The sequence below is a fragment of the Fistularia commersonii genome, chromosome 12, assembly GCF_037954325.1.
Source record: "Fistularia commersonii isolate RoL2024-O1a breed Wild chromosome 12, RoL_Fcom_v1.0, whole genome shotgun sequence".
NCBI classification, from domain to species: domain Eukaryota; kingdom Metazoa; phylum Chordata; class Actinopteri; order Syngnathiformes; family Fistulariidae; genus Fistularia; species Fistularia commersonii.
Window position 1 is genome coordinate 3983078 of NC_141295.1, and position 17303 is coordinate 4000380.

General features: G+C 47.4%; 1 protein-coding gene across 1 annotated transcript in view; it reads right to left on the bottom strand.

The window, feature by feature from the left end:
- cacng2b (calcium channel, voltage-dependent, gamma subunit 2b) overlaps positions 1-9618 on the bottom strand; it is a 32013-nt gene extending 22395 nt beyond the window's left edge. Inside the window, exons 1-2 of the mRNA XM_086156447.1 lie at positions 9577-9618; positions 8215-8461 (exon numbers count right to left, since the gene is read on the bottom strand). Coding sequence (XP_086012573.1) covers positions 8215-8425 — 211 coding nt within the window. The 5' untranslated portion in view covers positions 8426-8461; positions 9577-9618. The remainder of the gene's footprint in view (positions 1-8214; positions 8462-9576) is intronic.
- Positions 9619-17303: the final 7685 nt, after the last annotated feature.

Consider the following 17303-nt stretch of genomic DNA (forward strand, 5'->3'; position numbering starts at 1 on the left):
CGCCGGGGGCGGGAACCACGCTGTTATTACGCGGTAATTACAGCGTGTGGCCGTGTAATAACAGCGTGTATATACATACATCTAACTGATTAAATTCCTGGTGTAATTACTGTGTAATGCATGTGTTATAAATGTGTAATACACATCAAACGCTTTGAATACAGGAACCACATGTGCATCGGCGTGATCACACACACACACACACACACACACACACACACACTCATACATACGGTTCGATCCTGTTAGCGCCGCCCCTCTGCAGCGGATGCACACACACACACATACACACACGCAAGTGCGGCTGTGGATGCGCCGCGGCGAGGTTCACGTTTCCACGGGAACTGTCCGATGACATCACCGCCGGAGTCGTGGCGCCCAGGAAGTAGACCGAGCCCCACGCGGAGGGCAATAAAAGAAAAATGATTTGGTGCCGCGGAGGTTCGGTGTGTTAACGGTGATGTCTTCACTACAGCTGTCTGTGTGCGTGCGTGCATGTGTGTGTGTGTGTGTGTGTGTGTGTGACTGATCACCCCTCCGGCGGTGTGTGTCGGTCCCAGGTGGTTCACCGACGCTCGTAAACACTCCCTTTGATTGAGAGGCCTGGACGCCCGCTTGACAGGTGGCCTTGCGCTGCCAATGGAGTCCCGTGTTGCCATGGTTACCACGGACCTCCGATGGAGGGACGTCTCAAATAGAGGGTGGAATGACCGCATCAATTAGTTAATGGGGGGGTTGACTTTAAAATGTCTCTTTCAAAGCTATAAAAGTCTTTTATTTTCTTAACAGGAAGTTGATGATCGCCATAAATAACCCCGGCGCTGTCTGAGCAGCGCCCGCTCCCCGCCGCCGCCACCGCCGCCGCCGCCGCCGCCGCCGCCGCCGCCCACCACCCGGCAACGATTCCATCGCGAGAAATATTTCGCCGTTGCGGGAAAAAAAAAAAAAAAAAAAAAACAGGAAGTAGCTCGCCGCGGCTACGCGGGGCTTTGGCCTGTTGCTAGCAGCGTTAGCTTCCTGCGCTAACAGAGCACAAACTAGCGGGGGCTTCATTCTGGGGAACTGCTGTCGCACACACACACACACACACACACACAGCACCGCCGCGGTGAGGATTAATGGCGGCGTTTAGAGCCCGCTGAGCTCCACCTGTCACGTCTGCAGCCTCACGCCAGATCCATCAGACGAGCGCCGGACTGGGTCGCCATCTCTCAAGGGTGTGTTTTGCTTGATGGAAGAGTGTGTGTGCTGTTGGTTGGAGGGGTGTGTGTAAGAGGATGAAAGAGTGGTAGATTGAGTGGTGTGTGTATGTGTGTGTTGGATGGAGAGTGTGTGCTGGATTGAGGGTGTTGTTGTGTTGGATGGAGGAATGTGTGTGTGCTGGATGGAGAGTGCGCACACACACCCGTCTTGATTGAGGGGTGTGTATGTGTTTGCTGGATTGAGGGTGTGTGTGTGCTGGATTGGGGTGTGTGTGCGTGTGTGCTAGACTGAGGGACGTGCTGGATTGAGGGTGTGTATGTGTCGGATGGAGAGTGTGTGCTGGATTGAGGGTGTTGTGTTGGATGGAGGAATGTGTGTGTGCTGGATGGAGAGTGCACACACACCCATCTTGATTGAGAGGGTGTGTACGTGTGTACTGGATTGAGGAGTGTGTGTGGGCTAGACTGAGGGGGTGTGTATGTGTTGCAGGGGGTGTGTGTGTGTGCTGGATTGAGGGTGTGTGTGCTGGATTGAGGGTGTGTGTGCTGGATTGAGGGTGTGTGTGCTGGATTGAGGAGTGTGTGTGTGCTGGATTGAGGTTGTGTGTGTGTTGGATGAAGGGTGTGTGTGCTCAATTGAGCTTGTGTGTGCTGGATGGAGAGTATGTGTACTGGATTGAGGGGTGTGTGTGTGTGTGTGTGTGTATGTGTGTGAGTGCTGGATTAAGGGTGTGTTTGTGTTGCATTGAGGAGTGTGTTAGCTGGATTGAGGTATGTATGCATGTGTGTTGGATGGAGAGTGTGTGCTGGATTGAGTGTGTGTGTGTGTGTGTGCCGGATGGAGTGTGTACTGGATTGAGGGCTGTGTGTGTGTGTGTTTTGGATGGGGGTGTGTGTGCTGCATTGAGGTGTGTGTGTGTGTGTGTGTGTCGCATGATAGGTGTATGTGCTGGATTGAGGAGTGTGTGTGCTAGGTGGAGATTTGTGTGTGTTTGTCGGATGGAGAGTGTGTGCTCGACTGAGCGTGTGTGTGTGTGTGTGTGCATGTGCTGGATGGAGTATGCACTGGATTGATGGCTGTGTGTGTGTGTTGGATGGGGGTGTGTGCTGGATTGAGGTGTGTGTGTGTGTGTGTGTGTGTGTGTGTGTGTGTGTGTGTGTGTGTGTGTGTGTGTGTGTGTGTGTGTGAGCCACCCGTCCACCTACAGGAAAAGACCAGAATTTCAAAATAAAAGCTTCAGCGTTTCAGATTTTCCATCTCATTGATTGGCGATCGATGGGGGGGGCAATCTTTAATTTGAGAGAAAAAATCTCATTCTGACTGATTTATTGATCGGTTCTGCCGCGGAGCTTTTAAAATAAAAGCGGGCGAGATGATATGTGATCAGTTACTGATTCTACAATTGATTGAAATTGATTAATGGCGGGCAGCCTGATGTGAAGGCTGCAGCTGAATACACAGAATAAAATGTGACAGCGGTGATTCATTCGGTGTGTGTGTGTGTGTGTGGGCGTGTGTGTGTGTGTGTGTGTGGCAACCCAGGTGGAAGCTCATCATGTGACCCAGGCTGAAGGAGGTTCTGGTTCTTCCCACTCGGGATCGTAATCTCTGCATGGGAAATAAAAGTAATCTGTAATCTGTATTTTATAATCTGTGATCTGTACACTGAAATCTCTGTCATTTGTATTTTGTAATGTTATTTATAATCTGTAACCGGTAATCTGTCATTTTACCTGATATCTGAACTCTGTAATCAATAAACTACAATTTGTAATCTATAATCTGATATTTTATCTGTATTTTGTCCTCCGTCATCTGTAATCTGTTATCTTGTGTTCAGTAATCTGCATTTTGTAATCTATTATTTGTAATCTGTATTTTCTAATATTCTGTCAGTTACAATTTATAATCTGTAATCTGGTCCGCAAATTTTTCCCATATCAGTCCGGACTGTACCATCTTTTCAGACTAAATTCAAATTCTTACGTTTTCCTTCTGTAATCTGTAATCTTTTCTGTAATCTATTATCTTGTGTTCAGTCATCTGGATTGTGTAATCTAATATTTATAATCTGTAATTTCTATATAATGTGAAATCTGGTCACAGGCCGGACTGTACCATCTTTTCAGACGGGGTTCGATAGAACTCAACAGCTCCGTCGGCGGGACACTAAGAACCCTCCGAACCTGATGGTTCTGCCCTCTGAACACAACAGTTCCCACTAATATGCAACAGTTCCATCCATTAAAAGAAACAGTTCCATCACCTATTAAACAACAGTACCTTCTTCTGATCACAAATGTTTCGTCACCTGTATGCAACAGTTCCATCGCTACAACACAACATTCCCTCTCCTGTATGCAACAGTTCCATCACCTGAACCCAACAGTTCCATCACTTAGAGACAACAGTTCCAGTTGAGTCACCTAAATGCAAAAGGTTTTGCCACCTGAACGCAACAGTTCCATCACTTTAACGCAAAGGTTCCGTCCGTTAAACAAAACAGTTCCGTCCTCTAAACACAAAGGTTCTGTCACTCGAATACAACAGTTCCGTCAACTGAACAAACAGTTCCGTCCATGAAGCAAAACAGTTCTGTCATCAAATATAATTGTTCCGTCTTCTGAACATAAAGGTTTCGTCACTCATATGCAACAGTTCCGCCACCTGAAGAGTTGGGTCACCTAAATACAATGGTTCAGTCCCTTAAACAAAACAGTACCATCAACCGTTGGACGCAACAGTTCCACCTCCTTTAAACAACAGTTCCGTCACTTTAATGCAAAGGTTCGGTCCCTCAAACAAAAGAGTTCTATCACCTAAATACAACAATTCCTTCTTCTGAACACAAAGGTTTCGTCACTCATATGCAACAGTTCCATCAACTGAACACAACAGTTCCATCACTTAGAGACAACAGTTCCATTTGAGTCACCTGAATACAAAGGTTCTGTCACCTGAACACAACAGTTCCGTCTCCTTTAAACAACAGTTCCATCACTTTGACGCAAAGGTTCGGTCCCTTCAACAAAACAGTTCTATCACCTAAATGCAACAGTTCCTTCTTCTGAAAACAACGGTTTTGTCACCTATACGCAACAGTTCCATCACCTAAACACAACATTTCATCACTTAGTGACAACAGTTCCAGTTGAGTCACCTGAATACAAAGGTTCTGTCACCTGAACACAACAGTTCCGTCACCTGGACACAACAGTTCTGTCACTTGGACAAAACAGTTCCATCTCCTTTAAACACAAGGGTTCTGTCCATTAAACAAAAGAGTTCTATCACCTAAATACAACAGTTCCTTCTTCTCAACACAAAGGTTTCGTCACTCGTATGCAACAATCCATCAACTGAACACAACAGTTCCATCACTTGAAGACAACAGTTCCAGTGGAGTTGCCTAAATACAAAGGTTCTGTCACCTGAGCACAACAGTTCCGTCTCTTGGACAAAACAGTTCCATCTCCTTTTAACACAAGGGTTCTGTCCATTAAACAAAACAGTCCCATCACCGAAATTCAACAGTTCCTTCCCCTGAACAAAAAGGTTCTGTCGTTTGGCCAATTACATGCAACAGTTCCATCACCTGAACACGACCGTTCCATATGCAATAAAAAACAGTTCCGTCACCCGAACAGCTGAGTCGCCTAAATACAAAGGTTTTGTCACCTAAACAGTTCCATCACTTAGACACAACAGTTCCATCTCCGTAAAACAAGAGTTCCGTCACTTTAACGCAAAGGTTCGGTCCCTTAAAAGAAAACCAGTTCCATCACCTAAATACAACAGTTTCGTCCTCTAAACAAAACGTTCCATCACCTGAACACCTCAGCAGGAACCTTTATCCAGACCATAATACTCATAGTACGCATAGAAACCACTGCACTGAATTTTTTAATGCTAGTAGTGGCAGTACTTGTATGCTACATACAGACTTGGGTAGTACTACATTTTGTATGTATTTGTTTCTCATGAGGTTGAATCTGCACAGAACTTTGAGCTCCAGCTGCCGAGTAAAAACATGCAGAACAAATAAAGTGTGTGTGTGTGTGTGTGTGTGTGTGTGTGTGTGTGTGTGCGCGTGTGTGTGTGTGTGTGTCTGAGCAGATTATTTCATTATCAGCCCGATTCCGTTCAATTAGCAGCCGTTGATCCCGGCGATCGGCGAAACTCAACCGAGCTCACGGCGATTAATATAATCAATGTCAATCGCCGGCGTGCGTCTCACACACACACACACACACACACACACACACACACACACACACACACAGGAATAAAAAGCTAGAGAAGCCCAGAGTCGGGCGGCGGGGCAGGCTAGGTTGGAGCCGACCTCGGCCTGCGTGTTAAAGATAGCACAGGAAGCCTGAGGGGGTGTGACAGCAAACCAGGGCTGCTTGTGCTTTCTCATTCTCTCCATCTATTTCAACCCCCCTCCACGCCGCCGCCGCCGCCGCCACCGCCGCCGCGGCGCTCGCAACACCTCCAAAACCTCCCCCTCATCCCAGCTCTGAGGGCGGAGCTTGTAAGAAGGAGGCGCGTCACATGGCGGCAGGTGTTCGCCAATGCCGCTTCCCTCGCATTATCCCCCCCCCCCTAAGCCCCGCCCCAAAATGGCGGCGCCACCTGTCACTCATGCACCTTCAGGTTCAACCGCCCACTTCCAGGTGAAGCGGCGCCGGAAAGTTCCCGCGATCAGCAAAAAGTACTACCTTACTTCCACAAGTAGGAATGGGATTATGTATATGTGTTTATTTATATATACATATATACATACATGTACAGCGATCCCTCGCTATAACACGGTTTACTTTTCACGGTTTCGCTACTTCATGGATTTGCATGGTGCGTTGTGTTCTGCATTCTGATTGGCTAAAAAAGTCGCTACGCTTCTTCTCTACCTGTGCGTCAATAACGTCGCAGTTTAATATGTACACGTACGTAAAACAGCTTGCTGAATTTACATTAAGGACGTGCAAATTTTCTTGCGATTTCGAGTTTCTCTAAAACCCATAATGTTGACAAAACGCTCTGGAGCGACAAAAGCACCAAAAATAAAAAAACTTCTGGACATGCTAAGGGAAGCTAAAAGCTATGCGTCTGTAGGTCGGCATTACGGAATTAATGAATCTTCCGTTCGTTCCATAAAGAAGGAAGAAAAAAACATAAGGACGACAGCAGCAATTTATAATAGAGTATTTAATTGTATAATAATTGTAAAAAAATTAAAGGTTTCTACTTCACGGATTTTGCCTTCTTTTTGGAACGTAAACCCCCGCGAAAAACAAGGGTTTACTGTATATGTATTTTTTTTAACCATTTTGTCACTTTTATCGTCTTTACTTCCATGGTTTATTTTAAATCTGTATTTTTGTTTATGCCGTGCCTTAAAAAAAACATGTAGAATTTCACAATAAAAGCTTCGGTGGTTCAGATTTTCCATCTTATCGTTTAACAATCGATACGAGGCCAATTTTTTTTGCTTTGAGGAAAAAAAAAAAGAAACATAATTCCGAATGATTTTTTTGATCGGAAACGTCCGGCCTCAAAAATTATCTCGCTTTCCGACGCCATGACGGCCACTCTCTGAAAATCTGGTCTTTGGCGCCGAACGTAAAAGTACCGACTTCGAATCCGGACGCAATTTGACCTTTTCACCCCTGGGAACGGTTGCCATGGCAACAGCAGGCAGGTTAAGGCCTTGACAACCGGCGGGCGTCGACGTCAAGGAAGTTAAAAAAACAAAAACCCACACAAAGGTGACACAAACGCAGCGCCGATTTTGACGTCTTTTCCCGCGTGGGTGCACGGCGGCGACCCCGAGACGGGAGGAGGCGGGGCCAAATCACGAGGACCAATCACAGACACGCGCGGGCTCACGGCGGCCGCCATCAATCAAATTGCACTGGTTTACAACGGAACTTTTCGATAAGGTCACGTGTTTTACACGCGGCTACGTTACCGATAGGTTACCATGGCAACCGGGGGCTCCGGAGAACGCCATCTCACACACACACACACACACACACACACACACATCTGAATCATTCATGTGCCCCGATCATGGGGGTTCTGCGACACGCAAAGCCAGATGTTCCCGGCGCGCCTCGGCCGCCGTCCCCTCCTCCCCGCCTGCCGCTATCGCCATCACCGCCGCCGCCGCCGCCGCCGCCGCCGCCGCATGACTTCAAGGCAGGCGCTCTTCCTCATGGGAAAAGGGGGAGGAAGACAAAGTGTATCGCGGGAGCGGGCGGCGAATCTGTGTCATCGGCTCACGGCTTTGTCCCGTGAATCAGGTGAATCTGGGGCAGCCCATTGTGCTGGCGATGGATCACGCAGGCGTACTTGAATATATGTGTGTGTGCGTGTGTGCGTGTGTGTGTTTGCTCTTTCGATTGCGGCCCTGCCAGACGCACGGCGAGTGTGAAGGGAACCCACGACCGGTAGGTGAAAGTACCCCCCGCCTGCTGGAACAGGAAGTGGGTGTATCGTAACAACCACAAAGGGGGCGGAGCTTCTAACAAAATGATGATGTCACTTCCTGTTTTCATTTTTAAAAAAAACACTCGGAAATGTTACTTCCAATGCAACTGACACTGTTTTCAATTCACGGCTAACGCTGCAACTGTCTTTAGCTTGAGCCAAGATGGCCGCCCGCGCACACATCCAACGCCACAATGCAAAGCTCTCAAGTCGATCTTAATGGAGTTTCCGACAATGGGGGACCAGTTCGGCGTCCTGGAAACGTCCGCAGCCGCCCGAGGGCCATTTCTTCGTCACGCTCAAACGCTCGGACGCCGCCATCTTTGATTCGCCGTGCCGACGACGACGGGACTCTCACGGTCCGTGACGTGACACGGCGGCGGCGGCGGCGGCAACGGAAAAGCCAACCGAGCTTCCGGCAGACACAGGAATAGACGCGGCGTGTGTGGGAAGGTGTACGCCAACGCCGTGCGTGCGTGCGTGCGTGCGTGTGTGTGTGTGTGTGTGTGTCAGGCTCACCTTCCAGGCAGCAGGTCCTCCAGAGGCCCGAGTGTGTCATCACCTCCTCGTTCTTCTTGCTGGTCTCGTTCTCGTTGGTGCTCTTGATCTTGCAGACGCCGCGGGAGTACAGCCAGTAGTCTGTTCCCACGGCGATGGTCATGAGGCTGAAGGCGGCGAAGGCCCCCACCGTGGTCAGCAGCATCTGAACTCCGCGGTCAAACACGCCCATGTTGCCACATTCCACGAAAGGGGGGCCCCCTTTCCTCTTGATGTACAGGAAGTAAATATTTGTGAGTTTGCGTCGCCACGCCAGCTCGGAAAGCGGGGGGTGGGCGGCGGCGGGCGGACGGCGGTAGCGGGGGGCCGCTGGGGGGGGCGGGGGAATTCGGGGAGCTCGGGGGAAATCGTATGGTTGGTTTTGGGCGGGGGGCAGCCGGGCCGGGAGGGGAAGAAGAAGAGGAAGAGCGCGGTGGCGGTGGCGGCGGCGGCGGTGGCAGCGAGGAGGCCGTGGAGCGGCGGGTTCAAAATCGTAGGGGGCCGCGAAAAAAAAATAGCCCCGCCCCGGATGAAAAAAACAAAAATAACGACCTAAAAAAAACACACACACACACACACACACGGGGGTGGGGGTTGTGAGGGGGGTCCGGGCCTACTTTCCAGAAAAGGGGGCGTCGGCGGGAGCGGCGTGCGTTTCCTCGACCCCTGGAGAACACTGGGGTGACACACACACACACACACACACACGTAAGGGACGGAGAGCCTCACTCACACACACACACACAGGCTAGTTTGGGCCAAACTTTCACACACACCTGTGCACGGATGGCGCCGGCGCAAGCATGCGGGGAATTAATTCACGCCGGAAAAAGGGGGGATGGATGAATGAATGAATGGATGAATGGATGAATGGATGGAGGGATAGTTGGCCTATTTTCTGTGGAGGAGGGACAGAGGATGGACGGATGGATGGAGGAGAAGATCAAACCATCACATGGAAGGAGGTGGAGGTGAGGAAGGGGGGGGTGAAGGGGAAGACATGTGAAAGAAAAGAGGACAAGAAAGAACGGCTCCCCCCCCTTCAGCACCGGAAGAAGACAAAATTAAGGACAGAAAGGTAAATAATCAGCCATGAGCATCACACACACACACACACACACATACACACACACGCCGGGAGGAAGAGGAGGGAAAAAAAAAAAAAGGAAAGATAAAAAAAAAAAAAAAAAAAGGTTTAGATTTGCTTCTTCCTGAAATTCTGGTCCCCAGTTTCCATCAGCGGGGAAGCTCCGGGGAGGCGGCGGCGGCTAGCGGCGGCTGCCGGCGGCGTGAAGGGGGGGGGAGGAGGCGGAGGGGGGGAGAAGGGGAGGGGGGGGCGGCTACCGGGGCCGGCGGGCGACGGCGGCGGCGGCGGGGCGCCGTGCACGGAGGGGATCTTCCAGGCGGAGAGGCCGGGCGTCTGCGGCCATGCAGCCGGAGCTGGAGGAGGAGGAGGAAGAAGAAGACGCGGGTGGAAGGAGGCGCGTGCACGTGCGCGTGCAGATCTTCGTCCCCCCCCCCCCGACCCCCTTTCTTTATCTCTCTTCTTTCTTCTTCTTCCTTTTTTTTTTTTTTTTCTTTTTCTTTTTCTTCCTCTTGCTGTGGCCCCCCGCCCCCCTTTCCGCGGCGTCCGAGGAGCCTCCGCCGCTCCGGTGCGTCCGACAACGGAATCCGACGCGCTTCCTCGTCGCGAGGCGAAAGAGCGGGCGCACGCACGCACGCACGCACGCACGCACTCACGCGCACGCTCGCTGCCGTCACACTCCTCCTCCTCTTCTCTTCCTCCTCCTCCTCTTCTTCTTCTTCTTCTTCTTCTTATTTTTCCACGCCAAACGTTTTTTTTTTTTTTTTGTGCGTGAATGAATGCACGCGTGTGGGGATCTTGTGCGTGCGGGAGATGCGGGATGGGAGGGGGGGGGGGGCAGGTTGTTGCGTGCGCAGGAAAATGAAATAAAATGTCAGGTTGGTTGCGCGTCAATCCGCCGTTTCCGCGTTTTTCTTTTCTTTTTTTTTTTTTTTTTTTTTTCCCTCTCTTCTTTCCGGAGAAAAGGGGTTTCTGTACAATCACCCATTTTGCACAAAAAAAGCGTTTAAATAAAAAGTAAATATTTTTTTATTTTGAAATCCCGCAGGTTTACGTCACACCAATGTGACGTCACGCCGTTTTTTTTATTTTTTTCTCATTTTTGTTTTTTTTATTTACATTTTTTATTTTAAATTTTTAATTTCATCGAGCAGGAGCGCACCGACCCGGCCGGACCTATTAAAAAATAAGAGATAAAATAAAATTTGAAGAAATAAAAATCCGCTCTTTCACATTCCAAGCGACCCGTTTCCTGTTTCTTATTGATTTACATATAATATTTTAGTAAAAAAATAAATAAAAGAAAAAAAACAAGCATTTTATTCCCCTCAATATCTCGAATCGGTTGATTAAATAAAACTGAAATGTGTTAAAAGTAATCAACTTACTATTCATTTTTATTATAATAGTGACAAGAGTACACAATTATTTATGGATTTCGTTATTGATGAAGTCTTGGAATCAAAATGAAACAGATGTCATTGATACAGATGTGACTTGATGAGAATATCAATCAATTTATCAATCAATAGATAATGTGAATATAGGAATTTCTGACATCACAGGGGATTATTATTGTTATTTTTATTTCATTTTCCTCTTAATTGTCTTCTTTTGTATAAAGGATTCCTTTAATTGTTTTAATAAAGCGGTGAGCATGACCTTTGACCTCCTGTGTTTTTGTGCATTTGTGTGTGTGTGTCCACCTTCTGCCAGGGATCAATAAGAGGTCATGTTATCATCATTAGCGTGCTGATTATTTCCCGCAGATGGGGTGAGTTTAGGGAGGAGGATATTATGGGATGTCGTAACGTCCAACGGGTCAGTGAAGGCCTCGTGCGGGGAATCTGAATATTTGGTCGGCACATGAAGGGTTAACTGATGCTGACCCCCCTCCCCCCGAAAATAAACCTTAATTTAAAAAAGAGAAAAAAAAAAGAAAAATCCAGTTGTGAGGAAACATCGCCTGAACAGAAAATCATTTAAAATGAATAAAATAATTTTAAAATGAAGAATATTTAAAATTCAAAATATTAATAAATTAAAAAAAATAATTGAAAAAAAATTACATTTTTATTCAAGACTGTAAATTGCAGTGTGTGTGTGTGTGCACATGTGGGAGAGTGTGTGGTGTGTGTGTATGTTTATGTGTAGTAGATTTGAACCCACAATTAAATCTATCACCTTTAAAAACATAATTTCCTCTCAGTAAGCTTCTGTCAAGGAGCTCCAGCTCTGCCGCCGCCATGGCAACCGCTGCTCCATCCCTGGTGCTGAAATCGCCCCCCCCAGCCGGGTCCTGGCCGGTCGCCGCGGCGACTGTCTCCCTCTTGTGATGGGCAAGAGAGCGGAGGAAGAGGAGGAGGGGCGTGCAGTGCAGCAGGCCTGGAGAAATCATTTAAAAAGGCATTTAACCTTTTTTATTTTTTGTCACCAGATTATTGATTCATCACATGGAGTTATTCATCTTATTTATTGTGAAAATTTACTCTGGGGGGGGGGGGTTTGATAGTATTTTACTGTTTTTTTAACAATTTATTCAATTTTTTTTAGTAATTCATTCCTCATTTTCTGTATTTAGACTTGTATTTTTGGCTCATTTATTGATATTTCTCAAAAAAATTCCTATTCGATTAGAAAAATGCACTTCTGTATTTTCAATTCATTTATTCCCTTACTTTTACTCATTTTGTCACTGTTTATTTTTTGTCTGCTTTAACTTGATTTCCAGCCCATTTATTGCTCATGTTTTAAAACTGCATTCCTAATCTTTCAATAATTTAGTGCTATTATTTTAAATAATTCATCCACGATTTTTAAGTAGCTTTTTTTTTTTTTTTTAAATAATTGATTCTTTATTTATCTTTGTTTGCAATTTACTCCTGATGTAGTTGGATTGATTTTTAAGTCAAACTTTGGTACATTTTTTTGCCGGGGGTCGCCAGATTATTGATTCATCACACGGCGCTATCAATCTTATCAATTCTGATCATTTATCCTGTTTATATATATATATATATATATATATAATTCCCTCATTTTAAAATCTTTTTTTTAAATAAAATCAAAAATATGAGACCACCTCAAGCCCCCCCCCCTTCTAACCACTTGGTATCTCCCAATGAGTCTCTTCACAGCAGCTGGGCTCCTCGAAGTCCAGTCCATTTCCCCGAAAAGGGGATTTTCAAAATAAAACAAGTTCTCCAAGACTCCTATTTTATCAGGCGTCTCTATTTACTTCCTGCCTTTGACTCCGTTGCCCTCCGACTCCAAGGCCAATCAGAAAATGGCATAATGGGAACCCGGAATACGCTGGGAAATCTGGTCCAATCAGAGCAAAGAGAAACCAGGAAGTAAAGTCGCCGCCATGGAAGTTCGGATGTACTGCATGTGTTGCACCTGATGTACTACATCTACTGCATCAGGCGGACTTGAATATACTGCATGCATGCATTAAATGTATTGCATGTACTACATCCAATGTACTGCATGTACTGCATCCAATGTTCTGCATGTACTACATCTGATGTACTGCATGTTCTGCATTTACTGCATCATACAGACTGAATGTACCACCTTAGATGTACGGAACAAGATGTGCTGCATCAGATGTACTGCATGTACAGGACGTACTCCACAAGATGTACTGCATGTACTGCATGTACTGCGTGTACTGCATGTACTGCATGTACTGCAGCATATGTACTGCACATACGGCAAGGTTCCACACTTCCAGGTTGTGAGATCGGGACGATATACTGCATGCATGCATTAAATGTACTGAATGTACTACAGCCAATGACCTGCGTGTACTACATCCAATGTACTGCATGTACTATATCTGATGTACTGCATGTACTACATCTAATGTACTGCATGTACTATATCTGATGTACTGCATGTTCTGCATTTACTGCATCATACAGACTGAATGTACCACCTTAGATGTACGGAACAAGATGTGCTGCATCAGATGTACTGCATGTACAGGACGTACTCCACAAGATGTACTGCATGTACTGCATGTACTGCGTGTACTGCATGTACTGCATGTACTGCAGCATATGTACTGCACATACGGCAAGGTTCCACACTTCCAGGTCGTGAGATCGGGACGATATACTGCATGCATGCATTAAATGTACTGAATGTACTACAGCCAATGACCTGCGTGTACTACATCCAATGTACTGCATGTACTATATCTGATGTACTGCATGTACTACATCTAATGTACTGCATGTACTATATCTGATGTACTGCATGTTCTGCATTTACTGCATCATACGGACTGAATGTACCACCTTAGATGTACGGAACAAGATGTGCTGCACAAGATGTACTGCATGTACTGCAGCAGATGTACTGCATGTACTGCGTGTACTGCAGCATATGTACTGCACATACGACCAGGTTCCACGCTTCCAGGTTGTGAGACCGGGACGCCTCAGGGCTCGGCGTCTGGAACCCGACGAGGAGGTGAAGGCAGAAGGTCTGAACGCTGGAAGAAACCCTCTTTATTTTTGTTTTTTTTTTTCGGCGTATTCGGGGTTGAAAAAGTCCCTCGCTGCACCAAACGGGTCTTAACCCTTCGTCGGCCTCCGGGTCGACGAAGCATCGGCGAAAAAGGTTCACCTGGATCTCCCGGAGAAGGTTCTCGGCCTCTTAAAGACACGCTGAGAACGTGGCGAAGCAGAACGAAGAGGAGGAGGAGGAGGAGAGAGGAGTCTGCCATGATGGCCGCCCTCCTCCTCCGCTCCCTCCCTCCCGTCTTCCTCCTCCTCCAGGGGGTCTAGAGGACACGTTTAGCATTCAGCTCCGCTCGTCTTCCTCACGCAGCCGCAGCCTCCGGTCGCCGCCGCACTCCGGCTACTGACCGCCGCCTCGCTAATCTCCCTGCAGATGAGGAAGAGGGCAGGTCTCGCGCTTGACTCTTTCACCCGCGGCTTTTTTTTTTTTTATGTTAAAGATATGAAACCGGGAAAAAAAAAAAAAAAAAAAAAAAGCTAATTACACAGCTTGCATGCTAATCTTTCATAGTGCTAAGCTAACTAGCAGAAGGGCAGGTTTAATATTTGATTTTCCTTTCCAGAAACAGAGGTCAGTGTCTCCGGGGAGGTTGCAGCAGTGTAAAAGCCTCCATCGAGATCACCGGTTAAACTGCCGGTTCACCAGAACAAGAATAACTCCGGGGTCGTTGTTGAATATGACAAAAAAAAAAAAATAGATCATAAAATTGAATATTTTCAGGATTTTTTTTTACAGCATCATCTTGGGATTGGCACCCCCTTTAAAAATAGAAAAGTAGCCCAAAAAAGACGTCATAAACAGCGAAAAATGCCAAATAAATTATTTTAAAAGTTATATCTTTAGGGAAAAAAAAAATCACAGAAAAATAATTTGAAAATCGAAAAGAAAATTGATCATGAAATGTAGTAATTATGAGAACAGTTTTTACAGCATCATCATGGAATTGGTCCCACCCACCCCACTTAAAAATTGAAAAAACAGCCTGAAAAAGACTAAAAAAAAATAGCAAAATATTTTTGAAATAATTCAAATATTAAAAAAACAAACAAACAAATGATTAGGGACATAAAATGAAAGCAAAAATAATTTGAAATTTGAAACGAAATATAAAAAAAAAACAAAAGGTTCATAATCAGTTAATCCACATCCGATCGAATTATCGTTCGATTATTTCCGATCTTTTCCCAAAAGATGTAATTTCATCCCTTCCGTCCATCCCGCGATCTGTGTCTCCATCTAGTGCTGATCGGACCGCCGGATGGAGGCCTGACGAAGGCGAGGAGGAGGAGAGGAAGAACACGCTCCCACAAGTGTGTGTGACCTTCCCCGACCTCCGGAGGCACGAGGAGGCCGAACCTTCAGGCCTCCAGGTGCCTCCATCCACGGTTGGGAGCGGAAGGAGGCGGGGTTTCGCTCCAGGAAAACAGGAAGTAGTTGTCATCCAGCCGCAGGATTCGGAGGAGGTGCGATGGGTGTTTAGTCGCATCCCCCGAAACCATGGCAACCGCCTCCAGAGCGGCACCAAGGTCACGGTCAAGGTCGATGAGTTAATCGCGTGGGGTTTGGGTGTTGTTGGGGGGGTAATTGCTCCAGATTTGCCCCCCCCCTGTCCGGTCTCCCGGGTAACGGGGAATGGGGGGGCAAAGTCAACGGGTCCAGAGGGATGGGAGGGCGAAGTGTGAAGGAGCCCGTTTGATTATCGGTTATTGGTGATCAATAATCACCAGGATCTCACACGGAATCCAATATGACTGATTGATCAGTTGAGCGAGCAGGTCCCACAGGGAGGCCTGAATGCAGGGTTAGCGGTTTAGCTAACTAATGAATGAATTAACGAATGAATGAATATTGATCAATGTGATTGGAAAAGTCATTGATCATACAACAAATAGAAATCAAGCAGTGAAGCCTGGATTATTGATTTCCCAAATAAACGCCACATTAACCTCATCATGGTGCCCCCTTCTGGTCTGGATTAAGTGTGACACTGTCACTGTGATTTACATAGCGACAAACACACACACACACACACACAAACACACACACACACACATATGCACACATATTGAGATGTTTTTTAATCAAACGCTGCACATTAGCATCTTGTCCAGGAAGAGTAAAGTCGCATTGTGCATAATGTAGAAGAAATAACAATAGAACATGTAATCGATGTGTAAAAAAGGCTAGCTACGGCGTCACGCTAACGACACGCTAAAATAATGATTACCCGGAAGGGGCGGGGCCATCAGGCAAGGGGGCGGAGACTATTTCTCCCTCCTTTGTGTTGCCGTAGAAACCGTTGATGCACGCAACCCCACGGCTTGTGACGACGGACAATTTGGAAAAATATGTTCCCACGTTCCTCGAACACAGCAGGTACGGGGAAGATGGAGGAAAACGAAACAGGAGGTGCTCGCTTGCGCCCCCTGGTGGCCAGGCGGGGAATTGCACGGGCTCGCCCGACATCCCCATTGGACACGAATTATGACTTTTCAACACAATTCCACGACGCTCTTCATCGCAGAATGCTGGGAACACGTTCTCCGGGACGACCGGAGAGACGGGAAGGTACCAAAGGGGGTAGGAGGAGAACATTTCATGGTGGAAACGCAAGAGCGAGACTGGAAATGATGAGGAGACACGGCCTTCGTCGGACGCTCCTTTCTCTCGCTCTCTCTCCGCGGGAGTTAAAGGGCCAGTTAGGGACGATTAGAATGCAGAGGAGGACGGCTCTGCTGCAAATTGAAAACATATTGATTCTCCTCGTGGGGGAGGGCGCCGAGCGAGGGAGGGGAAAAGAGAGAGAGAGAGAGAAGGAGGGGTGGAGGATAGAATGAAACAAAAAGGGCAATGACTGCCTAGTGCAATGTGCACACATATGCACACACACTCACACACACACACACACATCGGGGGTTGAATCCCACGGGCGTAGGGCTCGCTGGTCACTATGGCGATGGGGGTCAGCGCGCCATGTGTGTGTTCGCGTGTGTGACGTCCAGCTGCAGCGGAGGAGAGGCCGTGGGAGGCCGACGCGAGAGGACACAACGTGTACAGATGTGCTGACTGCACAGTTTCCATGGGAACGAGCCCCCCCGCCTCCTCCGCCGCGGCCCCTCCTCCCTCCATCGCTCATCATTGCTTTTGCATCTTGCGTGTGTGGAAATGTGTGTGTGTGTGTGTGTGTGTCCGTGCATCCCCCTGTTTCCCCCAATAAGCTCTCGCATCAGCCATGTGGGTCCATGTCACATGTGTATCTTGTGCACGTGTGTGTGCGCGGATTGCCCGTCTCACTTTTTAATCTGAGGTGAGGGCGAAGGAGACGAGTGTGTGTTTGTAATGATGGAGGTGTTGTATTTTATCAAATGTTGTGGCGGTCTCTGTCACTCACACACTCACACACACAATCACACACACACACACACACACATACACACAGAGACACACAGACAGTCCC